We start from the raw sequence: 14,854 nt of genomic DNA, 5'->3' as shown, positions 1-14,854 counted from the left end.
CAGCTGCCTAAGTCTCTCCGGAACCTCAGCCTTCACGGTAGCAGCCAGACATACTCTCTGACCTAGGTCTTGGGATACAGATATAGAGTACAATATTACTCTGGATGCATTACCTTTTGAGGGAACTGTCTTTTTTGGTCCTGAATTGGACAAGATCATCTCTTTGGTCACAGGTGGAAAGAACTCTCTTTCTCCCAGTTAGTGCTTCAAAACCAAAATGCCCTTTGGTTTCTAAGGGAAAACGAGAGAAATTTCTACATCCAGCAGTACTTCTCCACACCTGTCCCGAGAGACAGAGTCCCTATTATGATCAGGAGTGATTATTCCAATCCTGATTCACCCGTTCCTGTGGTTTCTCACCAAATGTTTTCGTGTACACTTTCCTCCGTCTGGTATTGTCTCACTATAGCACTACATATAACTGCTGAACGTCTCTGGAGGAAATCTCACTCCCTGCCCGATTTCCTTCATTTTAAATGTATCCCCTCTTTTTACTGCTCTGCCCTTGCTAAATAATCTTTCTTTAAGTCCTTCATTTCTTCTCAGTCCTCCAATCCCTGCTGCCTTTTTGCCACATTCAATCCCCCCTCCCTTTCCCACTGTACCTCTCTACTGACTTTGCCACCTTTTTCTCCTTCAAAATTGAGGCCATCAGAATCAACATCTCCTTCTCCTCTCCCTGTACTGCCATCCTCATCGCTCCACCTTCCTTCTACAACCAACTCTGGTGCTCCTTCCTCCCTACTTCAGGTGAAGAAGTTCACTCCCTTATTCTTTCCTCTTCCCCGTCTACCGGTCACCTTGATCCCATCACCTCTCACCTCCTTTGCTTTCTTTCCTCCACTGCCTGCTCCTACCTAGCACACCTATTCAACCTGTCACTCTCCACTGTCATCGTGCCTTCCTCATTTAAATATGCCCTTATCTCCCTACCTCAAAAAACCCAATCTCAATCCCACCTCACTTGCTAACTACTGCCCCATTTTACTTCTCCCCTATGCCTCTAAATTACTTGAGCGGATTGTCTGCAACCGCCTCACCAGACACCTCTCAGGTCAATTCCCTCCTCGACTCTCTCCAATCCGGTTTACGCCCCCTCCACTGTAACCGCCCTGGCCAAAGTTACTAATGATTTTCTATTAGCTTAATCCAGGGGTCACTTCTCAAAACTTGGCCTCCTGGACTTCTCCGCGGCCTTTGAAACTGTGGACCGCCCCCTCCTGTTGCAAACCCTTCTCTCTCTCTGGCTCTGTCCTAGCCTGGTTCACCTCACACCTCGCTAACTGTTCCTTCTCTGTATCCATGTCTGGTCCCCCCCCCCTCTAGGAGTCCCCCAGAGCTCTGTTCTTGGCCCTCTCCTCTTTTCAGTCTATACTAACTCCCTGGGTGCTATCATCTCTTCCTTCGGTCTCATCACCTTTATGCTGATGATATTCTACATCTCTTCTCCTGATCTTTCATTCAGCCTCTTCTCTCGTGTATCTGATCGTCTCTCCACCATCTCCTCTTGGATGTCCTCACGCTTTCTCAAAATTAATATTGCTAAAATTGAACTCATTGTCTTTCCTCCTTCTAGACGCTCATCCCACATTGACCTCTCTATCTCAGTTAACAACACCACCTTCTCCTCTGTTCCTGGGCATCATCCTTGACTCCTCCCTATCTTTTGCCCCCCACATTCAATCCCTTGCCCAATCCTGTTGCTTCCAACTACGTAACATCGGCTGTTTCCGACCTTTCTTCTCTCAGGATGCCAGCAAAACTATTATCCATGCACTCATCATTTCCCATCTTGATTACTGTAACCTTCTTCTTAGCGGCCTCCCCTGCTCCCACCTCGCTCTCCTTCGTTCTATACGCAACGTGGCTGTGAGACTTATTTTCCCTTTCACGCTGCTCCTCTTCTGCCTCCACTCTCTGCCCATCCCACTCCAGAATCCAAGATTTTCCCCATGCTGCCCCCCTTCACTGGAATGACCTCCCTCGCTCCATCCGTCTGTCCCCCAACTGTTTGTGCTAGAAAAAAATAAGATTTTTGTACTCGCTGTAAAATCTGGTTCACTAAACACAGTTGGGGGACACTACTCTTCCACCTTTTTGTTGATTCTGACAGTTCGTTATGTGTTCAGTTGGTTGAGTTTCCTCCTCTTGCGGCTTGGTTAGTAAATAAACTTAGCATTTCCGGTGGAGAGGGGGGCATAGAGGGGTTGGGAGCAGGCTAGACGAGTCTTTGTAATGCCTTGATTCCACAGCGCCCTCTATACCCTATGGTCCGCATTGTCAACCAACTGTGTTTAAAGAAACAGATTTTACGGTGAGCAAAAAAATCTTTATATAATCATTATCATATGTCTGTGTGTATTCCACCACAGGAAAGCCTCCTTCACTAGGATAAAAGAAAATATTGTCCGGCGCTCCTCTGAAACAAACATTATATAAATCACTATGCGTCAGCATATACAAAAATATGATAATTTTGTGCATAATATAGCTATATTGGCATAAGCTCAAAGTCGTTACCAAATGAACTTTCATATAACTGACACACAGCAAAGCTGCATAAAGGGGTTATTCTCCACTCATTAAATCTGACATCATTTTATTGTTTTGTGGGTTATTTAGGGTGAAGATCTGACTGATGGTAAAGTAGAAGATATAGAGGTAGAAGAAGAGACGTATGTGAGGGGTGATCAGCAGTGTAAGGAGGAGGAAATCCCTACAGATATCAGCACAGGTGAGTAATACACACTAAAGACAGAAATCTCCTATATTCTCCATGTTCAGTCACTACAATTATCTCTTGTTCTACACCCTCCTCTGTCAGTATAAAGTTATGAAGAAACAGATCTGCCCAGTGGGGGAGTCAGGAGCCATTAGGCTGGGTACACACTACAGTGTTTTCAGGCAATCAACGTTCGGTCCGATATTGCATTAGTGTGTGTAACGCTGCAGCGATAAACATGGATCATCGTTTGATTTGATTGTTCAGCAGAACTATAAATCTCGTTCAGCTATGGAACAATGTCCTTCCAATCCTGCAGTGTGTTTGCCCTCATGATCAGGATCTCCATAGAGCTTACAGAGTCATGATCTTTTCAGCCGACGGTTATCACAGTTGAGAGCACAGATCTGAGGGTTAATCTTTTAAAACATGTATAGTGTGTAGGCATGAACTGGCTGCTGATCGTGATTTTTTTGTTTTCAGTCGTTGGTACAATCGTAAATAACACATTGGTCAGAAAACTGTAATGTGTACCCAGCCTTAGACCCCTGCTCTCCTCCTACTTTAGTGCTGTAGATTGAGGGGATTGTGATACAAATAAATAACATAAAATGACATGAAACAGAAGATAAAGATGGCTCTGCCCACATGACCTTACATTCTAAAAGGTGTTGGAAACTATTAATAAGGTGGAATAATTATTGTAGCTCATAGGTGGGTATAAATGTGGGGCTACTGTAAGGCTGAAGCATTATTCAGTTGTAATTTAATTGTGAGCCATCACCTGAGAGATCTGACCAGTCTCCTCCCACACACTCTCTGGTGTTTCTTATACATCAAAGTTCAGGGTGTTTGAGTCTTTATACGTAGATTCCTGACTTACCATAGTGATAGTCATTGATCAGTGGCAAGACAGTGTTCTGCAGAGCCGGTGAGTAGGGTAAGCAGGACATACACAATACAGGGATGTACAGGGCAGACAAAATAAATGGTGTCTACCCTGCACTGCACTTTCCTCTTGTATTCTCTCCTACTCTCTCTTGAGTCTCCTACTCTCTCTTGTCCACCATTGAGCCATCATCCCTTACCCTATATCATGGTAGACTTACCAAAAATGATGAAATCCGATTAGATGAAAAGCAAAAAAATAGTTTCTTTTTTTTATTTTCCATCATGCATGATAGGATGCTGGACACACCACTGATTGTCACAGTTATGTCTCTACGCCTCTCAGCGGGTCAACAGGTTTTCCTTGAACATTCTTTGGTCAAACAATTGATCTTATCTTAAGTAAGCAACTTATGAGACAGAATGTACTTTCATGAGCAAAACAAGCTTTATGCAAGTCACTAAAAAACATTTGATGAGAACAACTAAACACAGAAGGGAGAGACTTTGGCATGAGCTGGGTCAGCTTAATTTATATTGCAATATGTGGAACTAACATTCCCTGTTTTTAATACCAAAAAGTTGTTAGAACAACATTAATTGTGTATTTGGTGAGTGCAGAGTATCCTTTTTTTTAGTTTATACATTGTGGGCAGTCCCCTCTTGAACCCCTTTTCTGTACAAGGAGAATGCAGAGGATCAGTATTTATTTATTTTTATATACCAGTCCACCCATTTTTCATTAAAACGACACACTGCAGCACCTTGATGGATGTGACAGAGAGAGGCCCTAGTTGTGCACCATAAGGTTTAGTGAGGTCTTCTTCTTGGGGAGAGCACAGGAATAATTTGGTGAGATTGTGCGGTTCCTCACAGTAACTTCTTATTTTAGGACATGACCACCAGCTATGCAGTAGGGTAACCTTATGGCCTCATGACCTCCAACATAGAGCCAAAGAATTTAGGAATATAGTCTGAAGGCGAGACAGTACCCAGTACTACCTGTAAAAGAGTTTAAAAGAGTTTGCTTTGATCCTCGCTGAGATTGGCACTTTAGGGTCCAAGATCTCCCCCGTATCCCTTTCCCAAGCTAAGTTATGTGGTTCTTACGGTTGCTGATTGTGGGTCAACAGCATTTGGTACAGTGACGAAATAAAGCCCTTAGATGAAGGATCATTTAAAAAGAGATATTCCAGTGGGTAGCAATGAGCTTCTGGTGTTTTTATGTCAAGCGTCTGATAGAAGTGCCACAGCTGAAGATGTTGGTAGAATGCGATATGAGGGAGTCCGAATCTGGTGCGTAAATCTGTGAATTGGGGAAAGAGACGTGAGGGAGCTATATCTAAGGTTGTTTTCTGCAGCTGGCAGAAACTTTTGCAACCCCTTCATATCAGAAGTATGATTAGCCTTTTTAAATGGATTGAAACAATAAGATACTTGTCACTTTCCTCCATCTTTATTCTAATTTACTTCTCTAAACCAATTTAAACACCAACCACTGCAAACACTGCTCTAAACTAATTTAAACACCCCAGCAGGCTCGGACTGAGCTGCCGGAAAGTTGGGGAAATAATTCCCATGAGACTCTGCTGAGGGGTGAGAGGAGCATGTGCTGAGCTCTGATTGGAGGAGCCCATCACATGCTCCTCTGACCTGTGGAGATCAGCAGCAGCCTCATGGGCTGTGCCTTTTCTTCTCTGCCTGGCCGGGTGACTGAGGCTTCTTGTGAGTACAGTGTTGCTCCCAGTCTGCAAGGTCTCTCCCTCCCAGTCTGATACTCCACTGTAATTATACACTCTGCTTTTTGAAATGTGACTCAAATGGTACTGGGTCCGGTAAGGTTTAGTTGGGCTTAAATTAATGACCTTGGGGCTTTTCTTCACTAATTAAAGCCCACCTAAACCTAACCTGTCCCTGTAAAAGGCAGGCCTATTCAACACAATTGAAGTGTCCTTCCACGTAGAGTATCTTCATAAGATTACACGCCTGTGCAGAAGTGGAAGCAGATGCTGTCTGTAAAATCTTGCCCCCAAACACCCCTGAAGAGGAACGTGCATTCCTCTAATGAAGTGAACTAGAAAAATTATTGTTTTGTTGATTTTCTCAGATGTGTAGTGACTCAATAAATACAATTGTCATGTATCGCTCAAAACTTAAAGCTCTTGTAGCAGATGATCCCATCATGATCCCAAAATAAAACTTTGGTGATTTATTAACAACAGTATGAACAATTTTTGAGATGTTTTTTCTAAAAATTCAAAATATGGCTTTTTGAGAAAATCAAAATTTTTGATTTTGAAAATGTTGTATATTAGGCATATAATTTCAATATGGGGGTTTTCTTTACACCCATGGTATACTTTATTATACCAAATTTAATTGAAATTAGAGAATGTAAGGTACAATTTTTTTTTCAAAAATTGTGTTGATGTGATGTAGAATGACCCTTATGTGCTACCTACCAACATGCAAAAAAACAACATTAACAGAAGTACAGGTCTTAATTTCTGTTAAATTAATCAAGCACTGTGAAGCGTACACAGAAGTTTTCATCTTTGCCCCCCTCTCTTTCTCCCTCCTAAGTATCATGCTGATGTGTTTAACAAGAGCTGACAAGTTTGTCTCTGTCACAACTATATGGCGTACCTGCTATTGTTGGCGCAACTCAGAGGAAGGTGCGGAATCTAACGTGCCCCTGGTATTCACCAGGGACCCCCGCAAGGAGGTATGGACTCCGCTGCAGGGACACGCAGATCGCGGTCCTTCCACGAGTCAACAGCGAGATACAAGAGAGGTGTCAGACAGGCCGGGTAGTAACTTTCTGGAACAGGAGGTACACAAGGATATCCAGAGGGATGGTGAGGCAAGCCGGGTCAGTAACATTCAGGTAGCGCAGTACAAGGGGAGATCCAAGAAGAGGTGGTCAAACGGTCCGGGTCAGAAAGGTCACAGGCAAACGAGGAAGGTCAGGAACAATACTAGAACTGGTAACACTGTTAATCACAGGAAACGCTGGAGGCAGGAAGACCTGATACTCTGGCACTGGTAGGAGGGCCAGAAGGTGTTTAAATAGTTCAGTGGTCCAATAAGAATCGGCGCTGCAGCGCTGTCATAATTAGCGCCGGGGAGATCCGAGCATAGCATCCCGTTGCCTAGCAACGGGGCGCGCTAGTGTGTGCCGTGGTCGAGCGGCCGGAAGTGATGCGTCTAACCAGACACGATGGGGGAGGGCACAGGCGGCCGTCCCGGAGAGATCGGCTGCGCCTGACAGTCTCCAGTGTTGTCATCTTTATATATGTAGCAGACTTAATCAGAGGTACCTCACGGTGGGTGTGGCCAGGGCGTGGTCAGTAGACACAATCCTGTAACTTCTTTTCTTACAGCTTTCAGGAGAGATCTGCTACAATACCATCCCCTATCACACATGCAGGATAACGCGTTTTAAAGGCAAGGCATACAAATGTTAATTTGAGCAGTCTAGCAATCTTTGTATTACAAAATCAACATAATTAAACACGGTCTCACAAACGATTAATCATTCACATAGATTCACACAGATTATTCTAGTTGGAATCCCAGCATTGTAACACAGGCCAAATTAATAACAAAAAGTGACTTCAAGCGTGGTACTGTGCTAGGATGCCACCTTTGCAATAAGATGATTTGTGAAATTTCATCCCTGCTGGATTATTCCACGGTCAACTGTAAGTGATATTATTAGGAAGTGGAAGTGTTTAGGAACAACAGCAACTCAGCCATGAAGCGGAAGACCACGTAAAGTCAAAGAGCAGGGTCAACGACTGCTAAGGCGCATAGTGTGTAAAAGTCGCCAACACTCTCCTGATTCCATAGCTGGAGAGTTCCGAACTACCACTGGCATTAATGTAAGCACAAAATCTGTGCGACTGGAGCTTAAAGGAATGGGTTTCCATGGCCGAGCAGTTGCATGCAAGCCTCACATCACTAAGACCAATCCCAAACGTCGGATGGAGTGGTGTAAAGCACACAGACACTCAACTGTAGAGCAGTGGAAGCGTATTCTGTGGAGTGACGAATCACACTTCTCTGTTTGACAGTCAGATGGGTGAGTCTGGGTTTGGCGGATGCCGGGAGTACGCTACCTGTATTATGCCAACTGTGAAGTGTGAAGGAGGTATAGTGGTATGGGGCTGTTTTTCAGGGTTTGGGCTAGGCCCCTTATCTCCAGTGAAGGGCAATCTTAATGATTCAGCATACCAGGTCATTTTGGACAATGCTATGCTTCCAACTTTGTGGCAACAGTTTGGGAAAGGCCCTTTTCTATTCCAACATGACTGCGAGCACTGCAAAGACATGGGTTGATGAGTTTGGTGTGAAAGAACTTGACTGACCCGCACAGAGCCCTGACCTCAACCCGTCGAACATTTTTGATATGAACTGGAATGGAGATTGCGAGCCAGGCCTTCTCGTCCAACATCAGTGCCTGACCTCATAAATGCTCTACAGAATGAATGGACACAAATTCCCCCAGAAACATTCCAACATCTTGTGGAATGCCTTCCAAGAAGATTGGAAGCTGTTATCGCTGCAAAAGGGGGACCAACTCCATATTAAAGTATATGTATTTGAATACAATGTTATTACAGTCCCTGCTGTTGTAATGGTCAAGCATCTGAATACGTTTGTCTGTGTGTGTGTGTGTGTGTGTGTGTGTGTGTATGAAAGTAAAACAGTACATTTACTGTAATAAAAATAATCACTAGAATATTGTAAACAAACAGTAAATAAATGTCTAGCAGGTTTACCACATTATCTGTGCCATACCCCACTAGCTTAAGGTGTTACTGTCACCTTACTGTCCTGATTTGCAGAATCCAAGACCCATGGATTTCTCTCAACTGCAGGTGTAGTTCACTAGCAGAGAAAGTAATCTCAACACCAGCCAGCCCTGCACCTTCCAGGAATCAATCCTCAGAATGAACACCCTCTCACTCCCTGGAGTGACTCCTTATATCCAGGGTCAAATTTCCTCTCACTCTCTTTCTTGAACATTTTCGGGTGCTAGGCCAGGGGGTTGGAGGGGGAGTGGAGACGAGCTGTCCTTCTACAGTGGCTCCCCTGCTGGGTCCCAGACAAAATGTCTGGGCTAGTCCTGTGGAAGACAATGGATACTAATTGACTTTCCCCACCTCCAGATATAGGATATAAGTCAGCCCCTCCTGATATTAACCCCTTACAAGCTTTTTCAGCCAGGCCTAGCTTTCAACTGTTCAGAACTTCCTGTAAAGAAAAGATGTTGAGAATGAATGTAGCTACAGCCCCCTCACCTGTATCCTGGAACACCTGGTCCTTACCCATAACCATACAATAAATTATATACATTTTTTTATAATGAGTAACATGTAGTGAAAACTTTTTCTGTATATGCATGGCTACTGTATTTGTATTCTGGTGAGCTGGGGAACATTCACAGAACTATAAAAAGTACATATTGTTATGCTCCACATTGTGTGAGAAATGAGGGACAGGCTGGTTAAGGGGATATCAAACTCATTTCATGACTACAGGTTATTCTCCAAACCACTATGTACATTTAAAATAACTATTTTAGTACATTGATTCAACATTACATATTCCGTTATCATAGAAATTAAGTTCTTAATCAAGTATTGAGTCATTTAATCCTGACCCCGATGGGTCCAGTTCAGAGCAAATGCCAAAGACTGGGAACAAGCCCTGAACTATCCCTTCACAGAGAATGACAGGTTAAAAGTTTACGATGTGGCCACATTCAGTCTCTGATGAGGGAATCCTGGAAACCTTCGCGGTCTCTGTTGATGAAGAGAGTCTGACCCAGGAGGAAACACCAAACGTTCTCTGTCACCTATTCTTACATCTTGTGTACTTTATGCTCTTAGATGTATCCATGTTTATTCCTATTTGATAAGTTTGTGAGCAATCTAATCTTGGTCATTTGCAAATAAAGCATTTGGATTAAACGTTTTTTCTTTCAATTAAAAAAAAACCCCAACATATATTTTGCTAATTATTTCAGAAGAATCGTGTCGCCTGGTCCCTTCTCAAAATGAAGCTATGCTCCTTAATGTCGGAGGATTTTCGTTCTGCAAGAACAAGCAACAAGGAGAACGTTGTTACTGGTATTGTATGGAGCACAATTCTGGGAAGTGTCCAGCCTATGCCATCACAAAGGAACTGGTCCATACCCGAGACCTGCTCTCACACAGTGAGCATAATCATCCACCCAGGGCAGAAAAAACAGATGTTGCTGATGTTGCTGTTGCAAGGTCAGAGATCAAAGACTGTGCCCAAAATACCTTCGAAACACCGTCAAAAGTTATCCGGCATGTAACCAATGAGATGCCTTCCACCAGCACGTATTATCATCCTAATTGTGAGGCCCTAAGTCAAGTCGAGAAGAGGGTGAGACAAGAAGATATCCCGGCACAGCCCACGTCCTTAGCCGACATCCAAGTGTCATCTAATTTAACCGAAATGAACGGAGTCAGATTGCTGGACAAAGACATAAAAGACGTAAGTGTTTATCATTTATAACTTCTATAATTGAAATTTCTTGGCACATTTTACTGTCTCCAATTTACTTTTAATAACATTGTTAATTTGTTTTGCAAGGTATTTTTGCATCCTTTTCAGATAAAAAAAAAAATATTACGACTATTGACATTATGTATCAAGTCTTCTTTGGTTTAAATTTATTTTTCCAAAATCAACAATAACAAACATAAATTAAATCCACAAATAAGGACCCCCAGGCTCTCTCTGTTCCCCCCCCCTCCACAAGTATGGTCTCCCAGGCTCTCCCACCTCCCTCCACAGTTATGGTCCCCCGGGCTCTACCTCTACCCCCCCCCCCCCCCTCCTCAAAAAAAATAGTTGCTCAGTAACTTGCCTTCTCCAACGAGATGCTGCAGCTCTGCTTCCTGGTCACTGATACACTGGGAGTGTGGCGCGCGGTGATGACGTCACCGCGCCGGCCTCGCTCCCAGCCTATCGGAGTCTGGGAGGCAGAGCTGCAGCATCGCGGAGACGGTAACAAAAAAAAGGGGAGGCACGGTCGGTGACTGCGGGGCCCAGACTGTCCAGGGAGTCTGTCCGGGCAACTCACAGTAGTACTGGACATACCCCCCTGAAGGCGGCCCTGGGTAAAAGAGTTTAGGCTGTATAACCATTTTTATTACATTAACCTGACCTGTCACAGTCAATAGAAGCTTTTTTCATGTATGACGTTTAAATTTATTGTATTCTATAACAGGGTCTATGCTGAGTGACATATTCAGATGTATTATGGGAAATTTGTATCCCTAAATACTTTAAACTGTTCCATTGTAGCAAGGATTGTGTTTGTGCATTCCAGGGTATGTGTCCACTCACAGGGAATAGATTTGATTTGGTCCAGTTGATGCGGAGACCCGAATATATGTCAAAGCCATCAACTATCTTAAGTAAATTAGTTAGCGAAGTATCAGCATCCTTCAACAAAATGAGCACATCATCTGTGTATAAAGCAATTTTGACGATGTTAGTCCCTGCTTGCAGGCCACACACCCTGGATGCCCACGAATCAGACAGACCAATGGTTCTATGGCAAGAGAGTATAGGGCAGGTGAAAGAGGGCAACCCTGTCTCGAGCCCCTCCCCAGTGTAAAGAGAGCAGAGGTGAAGCCATTAATGCATGTTCTTGCCAATGGAGTGGAGTAAAGTAATTTCACCCTTCCCAAAAATTTAGGGGGAGAGGACTAGAAGTGTTGTTGAGGTGCTTCTGCTGCCACGCCCCGCACCCATCACAGGTTACCTCCTCGGAGCTGGCCACAGTCGCAGCAGTCTGTGCCCGGTGTCCTAAAGCAGTTGATGTTTCACCATGCACGGAGTTTGGAGAGGGTGGTTAGGAAACCGCGGTGGGCTCACTGGGATGGCTGTCTCTTTCTAGAGACAGCAATCCACCTAGCCATCCAGCTAGTACCACCTGTTACCTATTATTGCTCCAAACCCCAAAATGTCCAGGTTTTGGTCCTTTCCATCCTTCGGGGAGTCGGTATTCCAGAGGTCAGTTGTCCAACCCCAGGAGTGGTTTGCAGCGTGGATGTCAGGTCTGGACTGCTCGCCGTGGTGGGAGCCTGTCTTCTTCTATTACGAAATCAGTGGTTTCAGTCTATCACAAATTCCTGGGTAAGGGGAAATATGGACCCAGGGCACAAGATCTATCTTCTGGGTTATCAACCAAGACGGTTCTTTTCCATGGGGCTTTCTGCATGTCCAACAAAGTTACGGGCACTATAAGAAGTCATCAATTCCCTGATTTCTTTCGGAATGGTTATTCCACTGCAGGAATCTCAAAAAGGTTTGAGTTTTATTCCAACCTGTTTCTTGTTTCAAAGCCCGATGGTTCGTTCAGGCTGATTCTGAATCTCAAGTCTTTGAATCCACTTGAGGGTGCCCAGATTCAGGATGGAGTCCTTGTGGTCAGTGATTCACAGCATGGAACAGGGGGAGTTCATGGTAACCCTAGACATCAAGGATGCCTATCTGCATGTTCCTATCTGGGAGGGTCATCAGTCCCTCCTTAGGTTTGCGATTCAATCGGACTATTCTCTGTTCTTCTTGGTTTGGGCAAGGGTCTTCACCAAGATCATGACTGTGTTTATTGCAGTCCAATGGGTTTACAAACATCCCTTACCTGAACGTTCTTCTAAAGGCAGGGTCCCTAGCGGTACTCCTATCCCATATCCAGCGGATGTCCCGGACCATGGAGACTTATGGTTGGATCCTCAACTTCAAGAAGTCCAAATTGGATGACATTTTTGGGCCTTCAATTCGACACCCGCAACCAGCGGGTTTTCTGGCCTCCGGACAAGATTCAGGCCTTACGGAAGATGGTAAGGTCTCTGTTGGCTGTCAAAAAGACCTCTGTACATTTCTACATGAAGGTTCTGGGCAAGATGGTATCGACTTTCCAGGCAGTCAGGTTTGCTCAGTTTCATGCACAGGAGTTCCAGATAGAACGCCTCTCGAAGTAGAACAGATCCCACCTGAACATTTCCAGTCAGGTGCTTTGTAATTGTCCTTGTATGTGTCAGTCGCTCCATTGGTGGCTGCAGAAGGACAATCTCTGCAGGGGTCATCGCCAATTCTCTGTCCAGGATTGGACTTTGGTTACCATGAAAGACAAGCTTTTGGGGTTGGGTTCAGTCTGTCTTCAGAGTCTTTGGACTCTGGAGGAATCCAAGCTTCCAATCAATGTATTGGAACTGCGAATGGTGTTCCATGCTCTGATCAGCACAGAACGTTTGCTGCAGGGAAGGGCAGTGAAGATCCAGTCGGACAACGGCGGTGGCATACCTTAGTCGCCAGGGACATTCGGGCCGTCATGGCAACTTATATAAATTTGGGAGGCGGATCTGAGCAGGCAGACTGCGGCCCGACGAATGGTCCCTCCATGCCGGAGTGTTTCGCGAGTTGGTGGACAGATGGGGTCAACTTTAACGTGTGGCTATTGAAGCTATGATCCTTCAAGCCAATGTTTTGTCTGAGCGTGTGTTGCAAACTATGCTTCAGGTGCCAAAATAAATCATTGTGTCTGGAGTATATATATTGCTGGTGTGAAAAGAGGGGGTATCCTTCCTCTTCTTTTCGATTGTCCAGGTTACTTATGTTTGTGCAAGAATGGCTGGACGCTGGTTTGCTCCTTCATTAGCTTACAGCTCTTTTTATCTTCTTTCAAAGAAAGATGGCAGATGTACAAACATCCGTACAGGGGTTGCTTCACTTGCAGCCTCTATATGTTCCTCTGGTAGTGCCTTGGGATTTAAACTTGGTGTTGGATGCTTTGCATCATTCTCCGTTTGAACCCTTGGACACAGTGGATTTGAAGTTTCGAACGTGGAAGGCTGGCTTCCTTTTTAGCCACTTCGGCTAGAAGATTTTCCTTATTTTCCTGCAAGTCTCCTCTTCTTGATTTTCATGAGGATAGGGCGGTTCTTTCAACCAAGCCTTCCTTCCTCCCTAAAATGGTGTCTAGATTCCACATACATCGGGACATTAAAAATCCCAGCCCTGACCAAATGTTGATCTTTGGAGGGCGTTTTTTTCTCTTAGTTCTCAGGATGTGGTCCGAGCTTTGTGTACTTATGTGCTAAGGTCCCAAATTCTGAAGATTTTTTGGTACTCTATGATGCACAAGAGAGGCTGGCCAGCCTCTAAGGTGATTATTGCTCACTGGATTACGGCTGTAATTCGTAAGGCACATGATGGGGCTGGGCAGCCTCTTCCAGATAATCTTAGCGCTTTCTCCACAAGGACGGTGAGTGCTTCCTGAGCGACATGGCATGGTGCCTCGACTGGACAGCCACTTGGTTCTCTGTTTCCACGGTTTTACAGGTTTCATGTGTTTGCATCACGGGATGCCAGTTTTGGGAGAAAGGTGCTTTGTAACGTTTCTTCTGCGTTTCCCACTTGTGATGGTGGCTTTGGGATGTCCCCAATGTACCTGGTGTCCTCCATTTGAATTTAAGAGAAAATAGGATTTTTATGCTTGCATAAAATCTGTTTCTCTAAGTCCATTAGGGGACACCGGGGGCCCACCCTTAATGCTCTAGTTTTCTTTTAGTGTGACTTGTTGTGTTTTTTGTTCAACAGGTTGTTGTTTTCCTCTTACTCTGTTACTTTGCTCTTTATATGACTCCTTTTATGTGTGACTTGGTTAAACATAAACTGAAGCCTAAACGGGGAAGAGGAATAAAGGTGGGTGCTAGGGCTAAATATCAACTTTCTTAAAATGCCTAACGCCTATCCCCACTACATTATAATCCGATGTACCCAGTGTCCCCCAGTGGACTAAGAGAAATTAATTTTACATCAGTATAAAAATCGTATTATATCCCTGGAGGTGACACAGTAGGAATTTCTAACTAGCCCACTACCAACCTGAAAACCAGAGATTCCTAGGGGGGAAATAATTAATAAAGTAAAGACAAAAGAGACTTTTATTTGAAACCATACAGCACAGGTCTCTTTCCTAATAAAAGTAAAACTCGGGTAAATGTCTGAAACATATATCTCATTGTTTATGAGAGTAAAGTTAAAATAGTGATTAACTGAATTCTGTCAATATTATGACTCTCGACCGTTTGGTTACACATTTTGACTGTTTATTATTTTAACTGTCACCATTTCATACTCGTCCCCACCAGGGGATGTGTCTGGATGATTGTTATATCATTGTGTTTGTCT

The 14,854-nt window shown here is 44.2% G+C and overlaps 2 protein-coding genes across 3 annotated transcripts in view; both read left to right on the top strand.

Annotated features, from left to right (window-relative positions):
* The window catches only part of LOC142159775 (uncharacterized), a 274,567-nt gene that overhangs the window by 154,723 nt on the left and 104,990 nt on the right, over positions 1 to 14,854 (top strand). For both annotated transcript variants that reach the window (XM_075214461.1, XM_075214462.1), the window contains exons 8-9: positions 2,623 to 2,734; positions 9,645 to 10,141. In XM_075214461.1, coding sequence (XP_075070562.1) covers positions 2,623 to 2,734; positions 9,645 to 10,141 — 609 coding nt within the window. The remainder of the gene's footprint in view (positions 1 to 2,622; positions 2,735 to 9,644; positions 10,142 to 14,854) is intronic.
* Positions 1 to 14,854, top strand: part of LOC142159902 (uncharacterized) — a 65,057-nt gene that overhangs the window by 47,116 nt on the left and 3,087 nt on the right. The gene's annotated exons all lie outside the window — the stretch shown is intronic.

Source organism: Mixophyes fleayi, chromosome 6, assembly GCF_038048845.1.
Source record: "Mixophyes fleayi isolate aMixFle1 chromosome 6, aMixFle1.hap1, whole genome shotgun sequence".
NCBI classification, from domain to species: Eukaryota; Metazoa; Chordata; class Amphibia; order Anura; family Limnodynastidae; genus Mixophyes; species Mixophyes fleayi.
This window is presented reverse-complemented; position numbering and strand designations above follow the sequence as displayed.